General features: G+C 43.1%; 1 protein-coding gene across 2 annotated transcripts in view; it reads left to right on the top strand.

The window, feature by feature from the left end:
• Window positions 1–12,499, top strand: part of LOC144170054 (uncharacterized) — a 53,582-nt gene extending 41,083 nt beyond the window's left edge. For both annotated transcript variants that reach the window (XM_077699573.1, XM_077699572.1), the window contains exons 2-4: window positions 6,626–6,761; window positions 10,073–10,128; window positions 11,318–12,499. In XM_077699573.1, coding sequence (XP_077555699.1) covers window positions 6,626–6,761; window positions 10,073–10,128; window positions 11,318–12,165 — 1,040 coding nt within the window. In that variant the 3' untranslated portion in view covers window positions 12,166–12,499. The remainder of the gene's footprint in view (window positions 1–6,625; window positions 6,762–10,072; window positions 10,129–11,317) is intronic.
• The last annotated feature ends 1,903 nt before the right edge of the window (window positions 12,500–14,402 follow it).

The following is a 14,402-nucleotide window of genomic DNA, read 5'->3' as shown; positions in this document are numbered from 1 at the left end:
TTCAAAAAAAAACCTGGTAAGTTTTCGGTACGAAGTATAAACGAGGAATCATTAAGACATTTCCTTTACCTCATAGAACAAGTAAATTGGAGTTATGTATATGCAGAGGAGTTCCCGAAACGTGCATACAAATAATTTTTACGACGTTTTAGGAATGTTATAACTGTGCTTTACCTCTTAAAAAATGCAAAACACAACACAAAAACATTAGGATGCCGTGGGTAACATTGGAACTGTATATAAGAATCAAAGAAAAAGATAGGATGTTCCATAATTTCCTTCAGGAGCGTGATTCTGAACTGTTCTCTGAATTTAGAAAGGTACGGAATAAGGTAAATTCTGATTTACGAAAGGCGAAGAGTGATTACTATCAGAGCAAATTTTTTAACGAACAATGGGACCATAAGAAATTGTGGGATAGCGTTAACGTCTTATTGAACCCGCCGCGGTGGCTCAGTGGCTAAGACGTTGCGCTGCTGAGCACGAGGTCGCGGGTTCGATTCCCGGCTGCGGCAGCCGCTTTTCTGATGGAGGCGATAAGCAAAAACGCCCGTGTGTACGAGATTTCGGCGCACGATAAAGATCCCCAGGTGGTCAAAATTAATCCGGAGCCCTCCACTACGGCGCGCCTCATCGCCTGCGCTGCGTCGGCGCGTTAAACCCTACAATCAATCAATCATTACTGAACAGGAAGCAACAGCATGGCTATGTGCAAGAAATAAATATAAATTCCGGGCATGTCACTGGGGAAGAACTCTCTGAAACAATGAATAGGCACTTTACGAGCGTTGGGAAATACAATGGACAAATTCAAAGCACCGATTACCCTTTCGAATGCAATAAACATCAAGACTCCATTTTTCTTTCACCGGCTACATTTGTTGAAATTGATAGTATAATTGACAGCCTTGATAATGATGCAGCCGCTGGAGATGATGGAATAAAATCCCCACCATTAAAGTATACCTCCCATATCATTAGCCCAGTATTATTACACATAATAAATAGGATGCTTGAGACAGGCGACTCCCCTGATGAATTAAAGATAGCCAAAGTAATCCCCGTTTACAAAGGAGGCGGAGAAGCCGAGATTAATAATTATAAGCCTATTTCAGTTCTTCCCATTTTGTCAAAAAAATTTGAAAGGGTTATTAATGATAGGTTGAGTCACTTCATCGAAAATCATCAAATAATAAGCAAATCTCAGTACGGCTTCCAGAAAAATAAGTCTACTCAACTAGCTCTTGTGCACATTAAGGAAAGAATAATCGAAAATATTGAAAATAAATTACTCACGCTCGGAATTCTTGATTTACGAAAAGCCTAAGATGCTGTACAACATAAGATTTTATTAAGAAAACTTCAGGCAATAGGCGTACGAGAAATAGCTATAACCTTGCTTAGAAATTACATCACAAACCGGTGCCAGTATGTTCAGATAGACAATCAAACCTCCATCAAAATGAAAATACAATACGGCGTTCCACAGGGCTCCATTTTGGGAGCACTGTTATTTCTCGTTTATATTAATGATGTTGCGACAATAACAGCTTTTTTTTTTTCTAGGGACAATAACGTTTTTTTTCTCGGGACAAGCAAAAGAATGCTTGGAAAAAACAGCTAACGAATACCTTCTGAAATTATCGTATTGGCTGCAGCAAAATCACTTGAGCCTTAATACAACCAAAACCAACTATATTATTTTTAAACCAGTAAATAAACAAAACTTCACGGACATTGATGTAAAATATGAAGGTATTTCACTTACACAGGTTACGCAGTTAAATTTTTTAGGCGTGTAGTTTTCTTCAGACCTATCATGAATTGTTCACGTTAACAAGCTTAAATCTGATTTATCCTGTGTAATTGGGTGTATTTATAAAATACAGAACCTGCTACCTACCTGGCTTAAACGGATGCTATATAACTCCTTTTTTTATTCCAAATTAAGTTACGGAATGTTGGTTTGGGGCACTACTACGGCCTATAATTATAACAACCTTGTTATCCTGCAAAAGAAGATGCTGCGTATACTTGAGAATTACAAAGGGGACAGACGCAATCTAAGAACCGAGCCACTTTTTAAGAAACACATTTTATTGAAAGCAGACCAAGTCTATTTTTTTGAACTTATGCAATGGATACGCAACAATAAGACTCACAAAATGCCAACTGGAAATGTAAGTGCATACGCAATTCGTCATCAAATAAGAAAGCTACCCTCAATACCAACAAACTATGGGCGACAAACAATGCAGTATCAAACCAATAAACTGCTAAATACCTTATATGTGAACGTAAATTTTGACCAATCCTTCCCTTGCTTTAAAAAGAAATCCAGAACATTTCTCATCCAGTCAGGCCTCTCCTGGATAATGTGATCACACGCTCCAACTGACTACTATGCAGTAATTACAATATCCGCCACTTTCTATACTTATGTTGTATGTCCCAATTTGATTTGATGAGTGTGCTATATCTCCAATGATGAAAATGCTGCTTCTGACTACGTGTTTCTTTATTGATTTCTGAGTTCTGAGTTGAGTTCTGAGTTCATTAAGTTCATGTAGAAGCTGTACTGTATATGCATTGTATTTGCCTATTATTGTATTATTTTTGTGAGATTACTTTTGATGTAAAGAATCGCAACGCTGAACTATTCATTATGTTCTGAATGTATGTATTGAATCGTGGGAAGGCACCGAGGCCCCTTCAGGCATTTTTTGCCTTTAGCCTCGGTGCCCTCTTAGGCACTGTCTGAAAATAAACAAATAAAAAAAAACAGGTGTTAATATTCAATTATGACAAACCCTTGAAATGGAAAAAAAATGCGGTAATGGGGTTTGAACCCGTGTTTGGAAGTTTCTTTCACAGGAGCGCAACTACTACACTGCAAGACCAAGCAGTTCTGAGCGAATAAATTGAGGGCCCCTTGCACGTGGGCACAGCTTCAAACATGCCCCTAGATGGCGCAATGCGTCGCTTGGCTGTGCTGACTAGAAAACGCCTATACGCCTCCCGGCGTCTCCCTCACTGCGCACGAGAAACCCAGTTGTCGTTCCTGGCATGCGTAGACTAAGCCACAATCGGGTGCTTTTTTGTTTGCTTTGTCACGAACGGAATCGTGCGTCAATTTATTCCCCACAATATGTCGGTAAGAATTAAAATCCGTGTGTTGTCACGGGGAGTATGGTGCCTAAACTTACGCGAAATACCGCTATAACAGAATTTTTATTACCTCTCCATGAACTTTTTTTCTCACTTATGAACTACCGCTACGCGGACCATAAATAAATTTTTTACGTAATGAAAAAGGTACTTAAAAAGTCATCACTTCCTTCTTTTCTTATGTTAATATCCGGCACAACGGATTGGGCCCACACGTATGCAAGGCGGTTGCAGCGGCGAATATACCAGGCGCAGTGACCAGTTCACATTTTGTCATAGATGAAGCCATGATTGAGGTTATAAAGGCCAATAACAAAGTTTTCTGTTTTCGAGGCACTTCCGCACAGGTTAAAATTGCCGGGGGTAGGCTAAGCTACGTCACACCACATGGCCCATGTGAAGCTGTGTTCGGTGAATCACCAATACAAAAATTAAAGAGACAGGACTTGCCCTCTCCTTCGCGGGAAGGCACAGGGTTTCAGCACTCTTAAGTGCCTATATCTTCACTTTTATCTGTATGCAAACACACGGCTGCGCAGGAGCAGGTTTATCTTTGAGGCAGCAACAAGTTACGAGACCCGGCGAACAGACAACTTTGCTGCCCTCGTCTGTGGGTGTTAGTCTGCACATGCTATACTCTTCATATCCCATGGCGATATTCATAAAAACACCTCAAGCCTGTGATAGATTCAACTAAATCTCATAAAACTGGCCAACACAATTGTAAGATAAAATTCTGCGAGGCAGAATCCGTCTCACGCACTGTGAATTTACGTGTATTCACCTTTGAAGCTGAGTAAATTCTTCCACAGTTTTTCGTACATAGGCGGAAAACGACTTTCATGTGTACTGGGGGAGTGTTTAGTGCTAATGGCGTAGGCACAGGCTAAGCTGAGCACAACCATATAGTTATTTCGAATCTGGCTCAGCTTTTGTTAAAAGACACTCACACACTACTGTCTCTGCGTTCTCTACAGTGACGGCATGAAATCTACCAATGAAGTTTGAAATGTTTGGAAGCCGTTTGAAAACTGGTGGTTAATTGTTCATTCCAAGAAATTGGTTGTTACATAACGTACGTGACAGATGGTGGGCCTGCTCATTGGCACGCACACAAACTCACGCATATTGAATCTGATTCTAAATGACGGTGCAAGCAGTAGTTGCCCACCATTGACCTTCACACCTTCACAAGAAGATGGAGATTATCACCACCCCTTCCCTCTTCAGGACAGATCACAGCGTGTCCTTCTAATTTATTTACGCGAAGTCCTAAAATAGCCCATTGGAAGAAAAAGCCAGCATTGACTGGAGTCGTTAAAGATCTCAAGATCGTTAAGAAAGCCAGTGAAACAAGGGTACCAATCTGTCTCTTCAGTCATGTTTCGTTTCCCACCATTATTTCAACCAACGAATTGGGCGGCAGCATTAAACGCCAAATATTCTAATTTCGTGTGTGCCGTCACTGTCATCTGCATGACATCTCAACCAATAAAACGCTGTCTTGATCTCGCTTTCGTCGGAGTGCTATGAGGTAACGCCAAGTCAGGAGGACGTTCCAGTTGGTCAATATGATACCGTTTGATCGAGCTGTTTGGCCTAGGCTGATAAGGACGTTGAGAAATTCGCTAAGGGATAGACATTGACACTGCCATTGGTTTCTGAAGCAGCAGTGAAGGCCCCGGCATACGTAAGCAGGGGATAGAGCAACATCCTCAGTAGTCCCATTTCCTCAATTGTCTGCCAATGATTCGGGGCTCAGGCGCGACCGTGAAAAGCAATGGTCGAGGCTACTTATGGCCAATTCGCTTGGTCGAGAAACGCACTCGCATTGACAGTAAGGAAATTGCAAAACACAGCTCTGCGCGGGCAACATCCTGCATACTGTAATGCACTTTAAACATCTTTATACCAATCGTCTTGGAGTACCCACATTGAAATAAAAAAATGCTTTCTTTCTCTTTGCAAAGATTTGCTCAAAACGCAGGATGTTCTATGATAAAGTTTTAGCTTTGGAGAACTTGTCTACTAGTAACGAAGTTGGATCAACGAACGGCACTGATTAATCGATCCATTGATGAACTTACCAATACAGCGCTTAGCCACGGAGGCCGTACCGAGCAGAACAAATTGTTGTGTAAGCCGTACGTCCGCATGGGAAGGTGTTTAATTCAAACTTCGCAAGCATTGCACTGTACGACAAAAAATACAATCCTCGTCCTCCTCAACAACGTGTATTGTAGCGGCACTGGCGCTACATAAGTATACTGATGTGGATGCGTACTCATCACTGGTTTTCACAGTTTTGGCCTTAAGCCACTTCGCCACCACATGGACCAGGAAAAAGCTGAGGGCGAGACGATTAGTCACGTACTTGCGTACGCAGGTGCGATTTTTTCGGGAGACGTACGCCCTTTTCTGCGGCACAAAACCGATAACGTTACATTCAAGGCTCACATTTTCTTCCACATATTATGAGCTAGCTTGACATCTGCAAGGCTAGAGCAATCACTAGGTGACAAAAAGTGTAAATGCTGGGCTTCGCGTCACCGTGACAAGACATAATTGCTGCAACGATATTTCTAGCTGACAAAGTTTTCTGCAGCAGGATGGAGAGTTGGGCGAGTTGGTATTGCGACATGGTTTTGGAAACAGGCACCACACAGAAAAGAGCCAGACAGGACGATTTTAATCTCGCTCCTGCGTTTAACTGCGCATGCACTACAATCTTATTGTAGCTCATGCGCAGATTGGATGTTTTATGCATAAATGTTTCTTGGGTTTAAATAAATCACAGTTTATAGTCAGCTCTCGTCCTGTCTGCTTATTTTCTTTGTGGTCGTGTTTTAACTCACTGTTTCCTAAACCACGACAAAATATTTGCAAGCGACACGTCGGTCAATAAACAGTGCTAAATCACTGCTTCGATTTTATATTGGGCACGTCCATGATGAAGCTCGTCAACGATCACTTTACGCATGCATCATTTGTGCAATGATCGTTCAGCCTCAATAGCCTAGCAGATGAGGCTGAGCCATGGTATTCGAGATAAACATCGGTATTATATGTCACTCACTAACAAATGGCATTAGAAGGAGGTATGGGGATACCCAAACCAAAACAGATCCCGCAGCACGAAGACACACTTATCCAGTCACTCAGACAGAACCGGCATGACGATAGAAAAGACCTCTAAGCACCGCCTTCAACTGAAAACTGAAGGCTCACGATATTCATTTCGACGTCACCAGAACATCTTAGTGAGCCGCTTGTGTCTCAATCATTTTTCTTTCTACACGATTTCAACGTACCCCTCCCGGCCCGTGATCGGAACGAGCGGCGACCACAATGGTCGAGATGATCGCCCTTTAGGCGCGCTTAATCGTGACCCGCGCAAGTTGGCCGCGCCCATTCCGCAACGCAGGCGCTCAATCGAGTCCTCTTTTGTTCCCTGCAGGTATTACCAAAGAAGCAGATCTCGACAGCCGTGTTTCCTTGGCCTCGCCTACCTTTGAGAAGGCGACGTTTCAACGGCAGAGGTCCGAGGTCATCTCAGCCATCGATGAACCGAAAGAGAACATTAATCTTAGCTGGTAAGAGCAAGACTTCTTTCTCCATCTAGAGCATGCACACGCTACATTGAAAGTGGGCAAGTAGGTCACTTCAATCGTGCGTGTGTACTGATTAGTAACATTCGCAATTTTCCGGGGTTAAATCGTAGATAATGACACGTGAGCGTTTTCTAAAAAAACTGGGATCTTTGAAATTTTGCAAAAAAATTGGGATCTTTGCAATTTTATTTCTGCCATTCTCAGAGAACCGTAAAACGTTTGTGCTTAGGGCCTTTTTTTAGATTGATCGACATTGGGTCAGATTAGTCACATCTATAATCAAAGTGTGGACCGGCTTTTCTGTCTTTAACGGGAGTAAGGTACGGTAATCTTGATCTACATCTCTGGCAGGATTAGTATTTCCCGTAAATGCGAACCTATAAAATACTTAAGCTTGCTTCCTTTTTATGGGATATTTTCGATGCGCCTAATCGTCACCTAATTTTAGTCTCTGTTCTTGTTTATGAGGTCCATACACTGATTTTGAGATAAGAATAGGTCACTGTATTTCTACAAAACATTTGTTGCTATTTGGAGTAAAAACCATTTTACACAACGGCAACTAAATGGCGATTGCATGTCCTATTGTTGCTTTTCTTCTTGTAAACGATGCTCTGTCCATCCTTATTTGTTTATGTTTTTGGTGGTATGACGGATAGTAATTGTTTACTTGCACCTATAAGAAGAAAAATTACCAACAGGCCGCAGATAATGAAGCAACGGAACCGGATTTTAGCATATCAGTTTACTGGCATTTAATTTTAGGGAGGTTGAGAGAACTGTGCCCGTCTGTGTATATCAATTTAATTTCAATGGCTAAAACAATTCTGTTGTTTGCTAAAATTTTATCAACGCTTCATTCACTCGTTAGCTATGGTGCAGAACCGTCGAAACGAGCTATAAGGTATGTTTTTGTAGTATATTTTCATACGCCCTGTTTTTTCACACGTATTTAACGTATTTTTAAATTCAGAATTTGGCTTCTATATGTAATTCTACGACTTTCTTCGCAGCCGTAAGTGCCCATGTTTCGATTTTTGAGACCCTAAAGTCATTTTAAGTTTTCTCAGACCACGAATATACCCAAGAAATAAAAAACAAAACATATAGGCGGTTTATCATGATTCTCACCAATGAATGAATTGAGAAATATAGAGTTTGCCACAGAAAAGCAACTAATAATCCTTTGAGGCGGCATGCAACATTAGGCCGTTACTCCTAAATGTTGCTTGGAAAAAGATTAAATTCGAAGGATAAAATTTTCCACCGAAAAAGTAAATTCAAGGCGGCGTGGATACCAGTAGGTGTTATCTTTGAATGTTACTTAAAAGAAAGGCAAGTAATTAACATAATGAACGCAGACCGAGTGAAACGAATGCTCAATTAAAACGTTGCAGAACATCAAAAGAAACACTCGCTACCGCAGCTACGTTGAATACTCACTTAGAGTAGAACATCTTGGAGCGCTTTACAAAAACGTGCCAAATTCAAACGGTTCTTCAAGGGCCTCGCGATTGACAGCTCACTCTCGCACTGCACATCACCATTGTTAGCGGGTGCATTTGCATTTTTTAATACTTCTTTCGGGAGCTTCAAGTTCCTGCATCAACTTTGGAGCTTAGTATAATTGAGGCATCTCGGTATTTATTTCATTGAGAATTTAATGCGATAGAATTTTTGATAGGAGAGGTAAAGATAGAACACCAAATGTAGTGTGAGATAGTTGACACCCGTGGTTCACACCACCTGAAAGACTGTTTATTAGGTTGGCGTGTGTTGATGCAATGCATGCTCTTAATTTGTATGTTTTATTGATTGATTGTGGGGTTTAACGCGCCGACGCAACGCAGGCGATGAGGCGCGCCGTAGTGGGGGGCTCCGGATTAATTTTGACCACCTGGGGATCTTTAACGTGCGCCGAAATCTCGTGCACACGGACGTTTTTGATTTTCGCCTCCATCAGAAAAGCGGAATTTTTACCTTTTATCCAACTTACACGAAACATGCCGTAGACAATAGAACCTCGTTGAAACGTTTAAAAGAACGCTAGGGAGAAACGTACAATCCGGGAAAACGTACTATCCGGTAAGAAACGTACTGTGGAAATTTTGTAGGGTTCACAATTGAGAGCGTAGTAACCTAGAAATCGCATGAACCGAGAACGTATCAACGGGATTCTACTATATGCAGGGTGTTCCAGGTGTTCCAAAAAGAGAGCAATGGCGCTTCTCCAAAAAAACCTACTGGATAATGTTTCCAGTGCAGTGAAGCATCGGCCAGTAATTTTTTCGTTAATGAGGTCTATTTAATTATTCGTAAATAATTATCCAAACTCGAGAAGTACTGTCCTAATAATTAAACTGTCCATTAGGCACTTGTAGGTACACATCACAGGTATATAACTGCGGTATTTTCAGCGACAAACTAATTGCGTACTTATTTATTTTTGTTGATAAAGAAAGCCCGCGAGATGTCAAAAATACCACGGGACGGCACTCTCACTTGCTTCATAAACGAGCGCACTCAAATAGTCTGATTGAAAGCCACTGCTTTGCTTGTCAGACGTCCAAAGAAACAGCGCATCGCCTTGACAACGCATGCATGGAACGAGCAGCAGCAGCAACTTTCGGGGGGCACTTGTGGCAGATAAGGCACAAACCCGGTCGCGACTTCCTCTATCTTTTTTTAAAATTCTGACTAACTCAGAGGGAGCCCGTTCGAGGGCATTGCTTTACGATGCGGACAAGAGTGCCGTCACGTGGTATTTTCATATTTGGCGGCGTTTATTTATCAGTCTAAATAAATGCGTACGCAATTAGTTCGTCACTAAAAATACCGCAGGTAGATGCCTGTCATGGGTACCTACAAGTGCCTCATTGACCCTTTAATGATTAATACAGTACTTCTGAGCTAGGTAATTAATTGAAAATAATCAATAATATCTCATTAACGGGAAATTACTTCCCGATACTTATCTGCCCTAAAACATTATGCAGTAGGTTTTCTTGGAGTGACGCCATTGCTCTTTTAAAAAATCTTGGTACGTGGTAGCTGGGACACCCTGTATAATCTGTTGGTATTACATGACAAGTAAACGTTTTTCGGTTCATGAAACGTCAACTGCACAGTCCCTTAATATGTTACATATCGCTCCTAATTTACAGAGTGTAGGGCTCGTTCTAATTTGCATATGCCTATTTAGTACTAGGTTTCTGCGTAGAAAAAACAATGAAAGCTCAATTTTTTTTCTCCAAATTGATTATCCACTCTGCACTGTTTTCCTGTCTCCGCAGGAACGCCCCCGAGTTCTACAAAAGGCTGAAGCGATTTCGGCGGCCGCAAGTTGAATGTGAGTGGCAGGTAATCTGGACTACGCCGTGGAGCTTTAATTAAAAGTACCCGTAGAAAGCGATTGTATTTTTCGTTTAAACATCTATTGTTCCGTGTAGAACAATGCGGTTTCAAAGATGGAAGCAATACCAACATACTTGATGAAAGGTTTCTATGTGTACGTCATCGGGTACCTGCGAACCTGCAACAATGAGAAGCGGATTTGTAGTCTGCTCCAAATAAAGGTACGGAGAAGATATATGGACGATTCATTATCGATGCACCATCATCAGATGTACGACGTAATCTACGATTGATGAGAATACGTTGCCCAATACGTTGCGTTATCCAATGGTCGAACTTTTATACGGGGGCTTATTCGTTCTGTTTTCTATTTAGGCAGCAGTTAGGTATAGTTGGCATGTCGTGCGTAAGGAGGAATTGTTTAGACTGAAGAAACAATGCCGCTTGCTGAGAAAAACAACACGCGCATCACTATCAATGAACAGGGAGTGCCCGTAACGAAGCCTGATGTATAAGATTTATAGCCTGACATTCATATGAAGTTTTGTATATACGTCTTGACAAGTTTAGAAGAGTTAACAACTTTTTTTGTGACAACGAGTTCGAACTTATGGGTTTGTTATTCACGGCATGAAAAGCTAGAGGACCGTGACTGGCGGCTGTAGTGCACGTGGGTGGAAGAGCCGACGATGCACTGAGCCGTAGACTTGATTTTCACAAACTGTGCCCTTCTGCTTACATCTAAACAAAGACGGGTTAAAATCGGCAATTTACGCACCAGAAACGAACCGATAAACACGGCCTGTCTTGCGCGCACTATGCGCAAACGGTAGAGTAGCAGGCAGTCCACCTGCTTTATGGCAACCGCACCTGCTGCCATAGACACATGCGCCTGCATATGGTTGGTGAAGAATGCGGCAAATGAAATGGTATCGAGTGGTTGCAAGTGTACCGAGTCGTGCAGATACATGGGATTCATATCAATGTTGCAGAGTTTCAAACTGCGGTTAGTTTACCCTGGGTTCGTACATAGTGTTTGGGCAGCTACAGGTGCACCGTACAATGATCCTCGGTGTTAATTTTTACACAGAACATGTCCGTCCCATGGGGGCACAGTGAAATGCTTGCAGACTACTCGTAAAGTTGCAGTGGTTAAGATGGTACATCCGTCCTCTCTTTCATAGCTGACACGTGGAATCCTAACCGCTGGGCCAGCTGCCCTGAAGTTGTGGACCCTTCCCCTACACCCGAAACATCAAGCCCTGGCGTGCGCTTCTACGTCGGCACCAGCCCCTCTGGCCGCAGCATCGACGATGATGACGACGACGAGCGGTACAGAACCTACCTCTACTATCTTCTCAGTACCACCCGCAGTGCGAGCTCAGAGATACGCTTCCTGGACATCTTTCAAGAAGCGCAAGACAACATTCGCGCCCTCCCACGGCAAGAGAGCAACTGCACATTGGACGTGATACTTTCATCTAGGTCGCACTTGTCCCGCTCGTCATCTCAATCCCCTTCCACGTGCCAACGAGCGTCGTGGTCCTCCGGAAGGGACGAATGCTTCAACAGGAGAGGACTGCTGCTCGGAAGCCGCGAGGGCGTCGGCGAAGGAGCTTCCTCGTCCGGATACCAGAAGACCTACTCGCAGCCAGTCAGCCCTGAAGGGTCGCGCATCAGCGTCGCCACGATTAGCGCCTCTGTGAATGAGACAGTGACAATACCGAGGACTTGTCCCGACAGCACCAAAGGCAACTTGCGGCCGCGCGCATACGATAATCCCTGTTTTGTCACGACGGGAAGCCCGCAGAGTTCCTTCCAGGATAGGCTCCCAGCTTTGTGCAGTGGTGGTCAGAACAGTCGAGTGGTGGCGCCACAACCGGCGGCCGCACAACCTACCGACGTGCTCACGCCGGACAGAAAGTGCAGTGCCTTCGACATCCGCAAAATCAACGCTATCCTGCGGTCTGTCTTCTGCTGCGACTGTTGTGTGTGGGATGCAGGCAGGGTGGATCACGCAGCGCAGTCGTAGTGACGGGATGGCATGTGGCGCCAGCTGTGTTTTGTGATAACTTTGCACGTGAACACCGCGTGGGTAACCCTAGTGAATTTCGCAACCAGTAGCAAGAGTTTACATCGAACTGCTTATGTTGATATTAATTGATGAAACGCGAACTGTGAGATCGCATTTGCGTCGCAGTCCGATACTTGGTAAATTAAATTTTGTGATACGGTAGAGCTTTTCGTACTCTTCAGTTTTCATAATTTGTAGCGCAAAGCTACTGTTCAGGATGATTTATTACAGATGTGTTTTTTGAGACACCTTGGCCGATACATAAGGAATAAATGAAGTATTTTGTTGGTTACTGCAGCCTGAACTGAATTTATTGCTTGCAAAATCACCGACGTTCTAGCTGGGAGTACACAACCAAATGGTGCATTTAAATCCCCCTATTCCTCCCTTCTATGCATTCGCTAGGCTTCTTCGATTTAGTGCACCCCGAAACCAATCGGCAGCTACAATAATTCTAAAATGCCCCAAGAATTAGAAGAACGATTGACCACACGAAGGTTGTTGATTACCTGTTGAGCAGTGACCTGCATTTCTTTAATTATTATAAACGCAACATTATTTTAAGTCACCTAGCAACCTTTTTGAATAGTAAATTAATTGTTAGGCTTAATAGCAGTTAGGAAATAGCAATTGGGAAAGCGTGCCTGTCTCTGGCATGCTTAATTGCTGTTGATGGCCCGCCTGCAGTTGGAACGCTTAAAAACACAATGGCTGGCACCCTTAATTTGATCCCATAGCTCGGAAGCAATGAAAATCGCTGACACACACCTGGACAAGACTAAAGTTTTACTGCGTCGTTACGATCATGAGAGAACAAACAGCAGATTAATTTTATGGGTGGTCTGAAATGAAAGAACATACATATTTACGGGCAGAATGACCGCTGACGAGTGCGGAAGCTGAAAACAATAATTGCCAGGCCAGTACGTACTCACCTTTCCATGAGCTGCCCTTCCGCGGCTCACCCGTCCTTACTGGACCAAGAATGAAACGTCTCTCTCTCTCTCTCTCTCTCTCTCTCTCTCTCTCTCTCTCTCTCTCTCTCTCTCTCTCTCTCTCTCTCTCTCTCTCTCTCTCTCTCTCTCTCTCTCTCTCTCTCTCTCTCTCTCTCTCTCTCTCTCTCTGTCTCTCTTGTATATGTTTTTTTTTATATATTTGATTTTGTTAATTAAATCACTTCCATACCATTCCCTTCTTTCTTTGACCCCTCAACCACAAAAGCTGCGCTGGTGGTGCTGGTGTGGCGAAGATCCGATTAACTCTTTAGGGCTAAATGCAGTAAAGTTTGCAACCGGCAGAAAGGCTCCAGCGCTAATATATTTGGCTCCTGACATGCGCGATAACGTTGGAAACCAGTATACGATAGCGTGCGACTGGCGTCAGCAAAGGCGCTGTCTTCGTCCGGCGAACGAGGAAACAATGGCAGAGTTCCAGGTAGCGGACATCTATGCACGAAAAGATGTTGGACAAGGGGAGAGGGGAACCTCAAACGTTCCTGGTCTACAATAATTAACCAGTATACACAGGAATTGAAAGATTAAACGATCAATCAGGTAATAAAGAAGGGCGTGGAATATACTCAAACCCTATATATAGCCTTCATAGATTATGAGATAGCATTTGACTCGGTCGGAACCTCGGCAGTCATTCAAGCATTACGGAACCAGGGTGTACACGAGCATTACGTAAGAATACTAGAGGATATTTACAATTGGTCCACAGCTACCATCATCCTCCGTAAGGACAGCAGCATAATACCTATAAGGAAGGGCTTCAGACTGGGAGGCACAATCTCTCCAATGTTATTCACAGCATGTTTACAAGAAGTATTCAGAACATTGGATTGGGAACAGGTGGGAGTAAGGGTTAATGAAGAATAATTCAGTAACCTTAGATTTGCTGATGACGTTGCCTTGCTAAGTAACTCGAGGGACCAATTGCAAAGCACTAAATTAATGCTCGAAAGCCTTGTGAGAGGAGAGCGGTTTGGGATAGGTGGCGAGGCAATGAAAGTGGTAAGCTAATATATCTACTTAGGCCAAATTGTGATCCGAGATTGCAACCATGATGCAGAGATAATTAGAAGGATAAGAATGGGGAGGAGCATTCGGCAGGGATTCTCAGATAATGAATGGCAACCTACCATTGTCCCTTAAGAAGAAAGTGTATGACAGCTACATCTTACCGGTACTCAC

This window comes from Haemaphysalis longicornis, unplaced genomic scaffold (genome assembly GCF_048455015.1).
Source record: "Haemaphysalis longicornis isolate Haplotype H1 unplaced genomic scaffold, Haemaphysalis longicornis Haplotype H1 scaffold_2, whole genome shotgun sequence".
NCBI classification, from domain to species: Eukaryota; Metazoa; Arthropoda; class Arachnida; order Ixodida; family Ixodidae; genus Haemaphysalis; species Haemaphysalis longicornis.
Note: the sequence above shows the minus strand (reverse complement) of the source record. Positions and strands in the feature narration are given on the sequence as shown.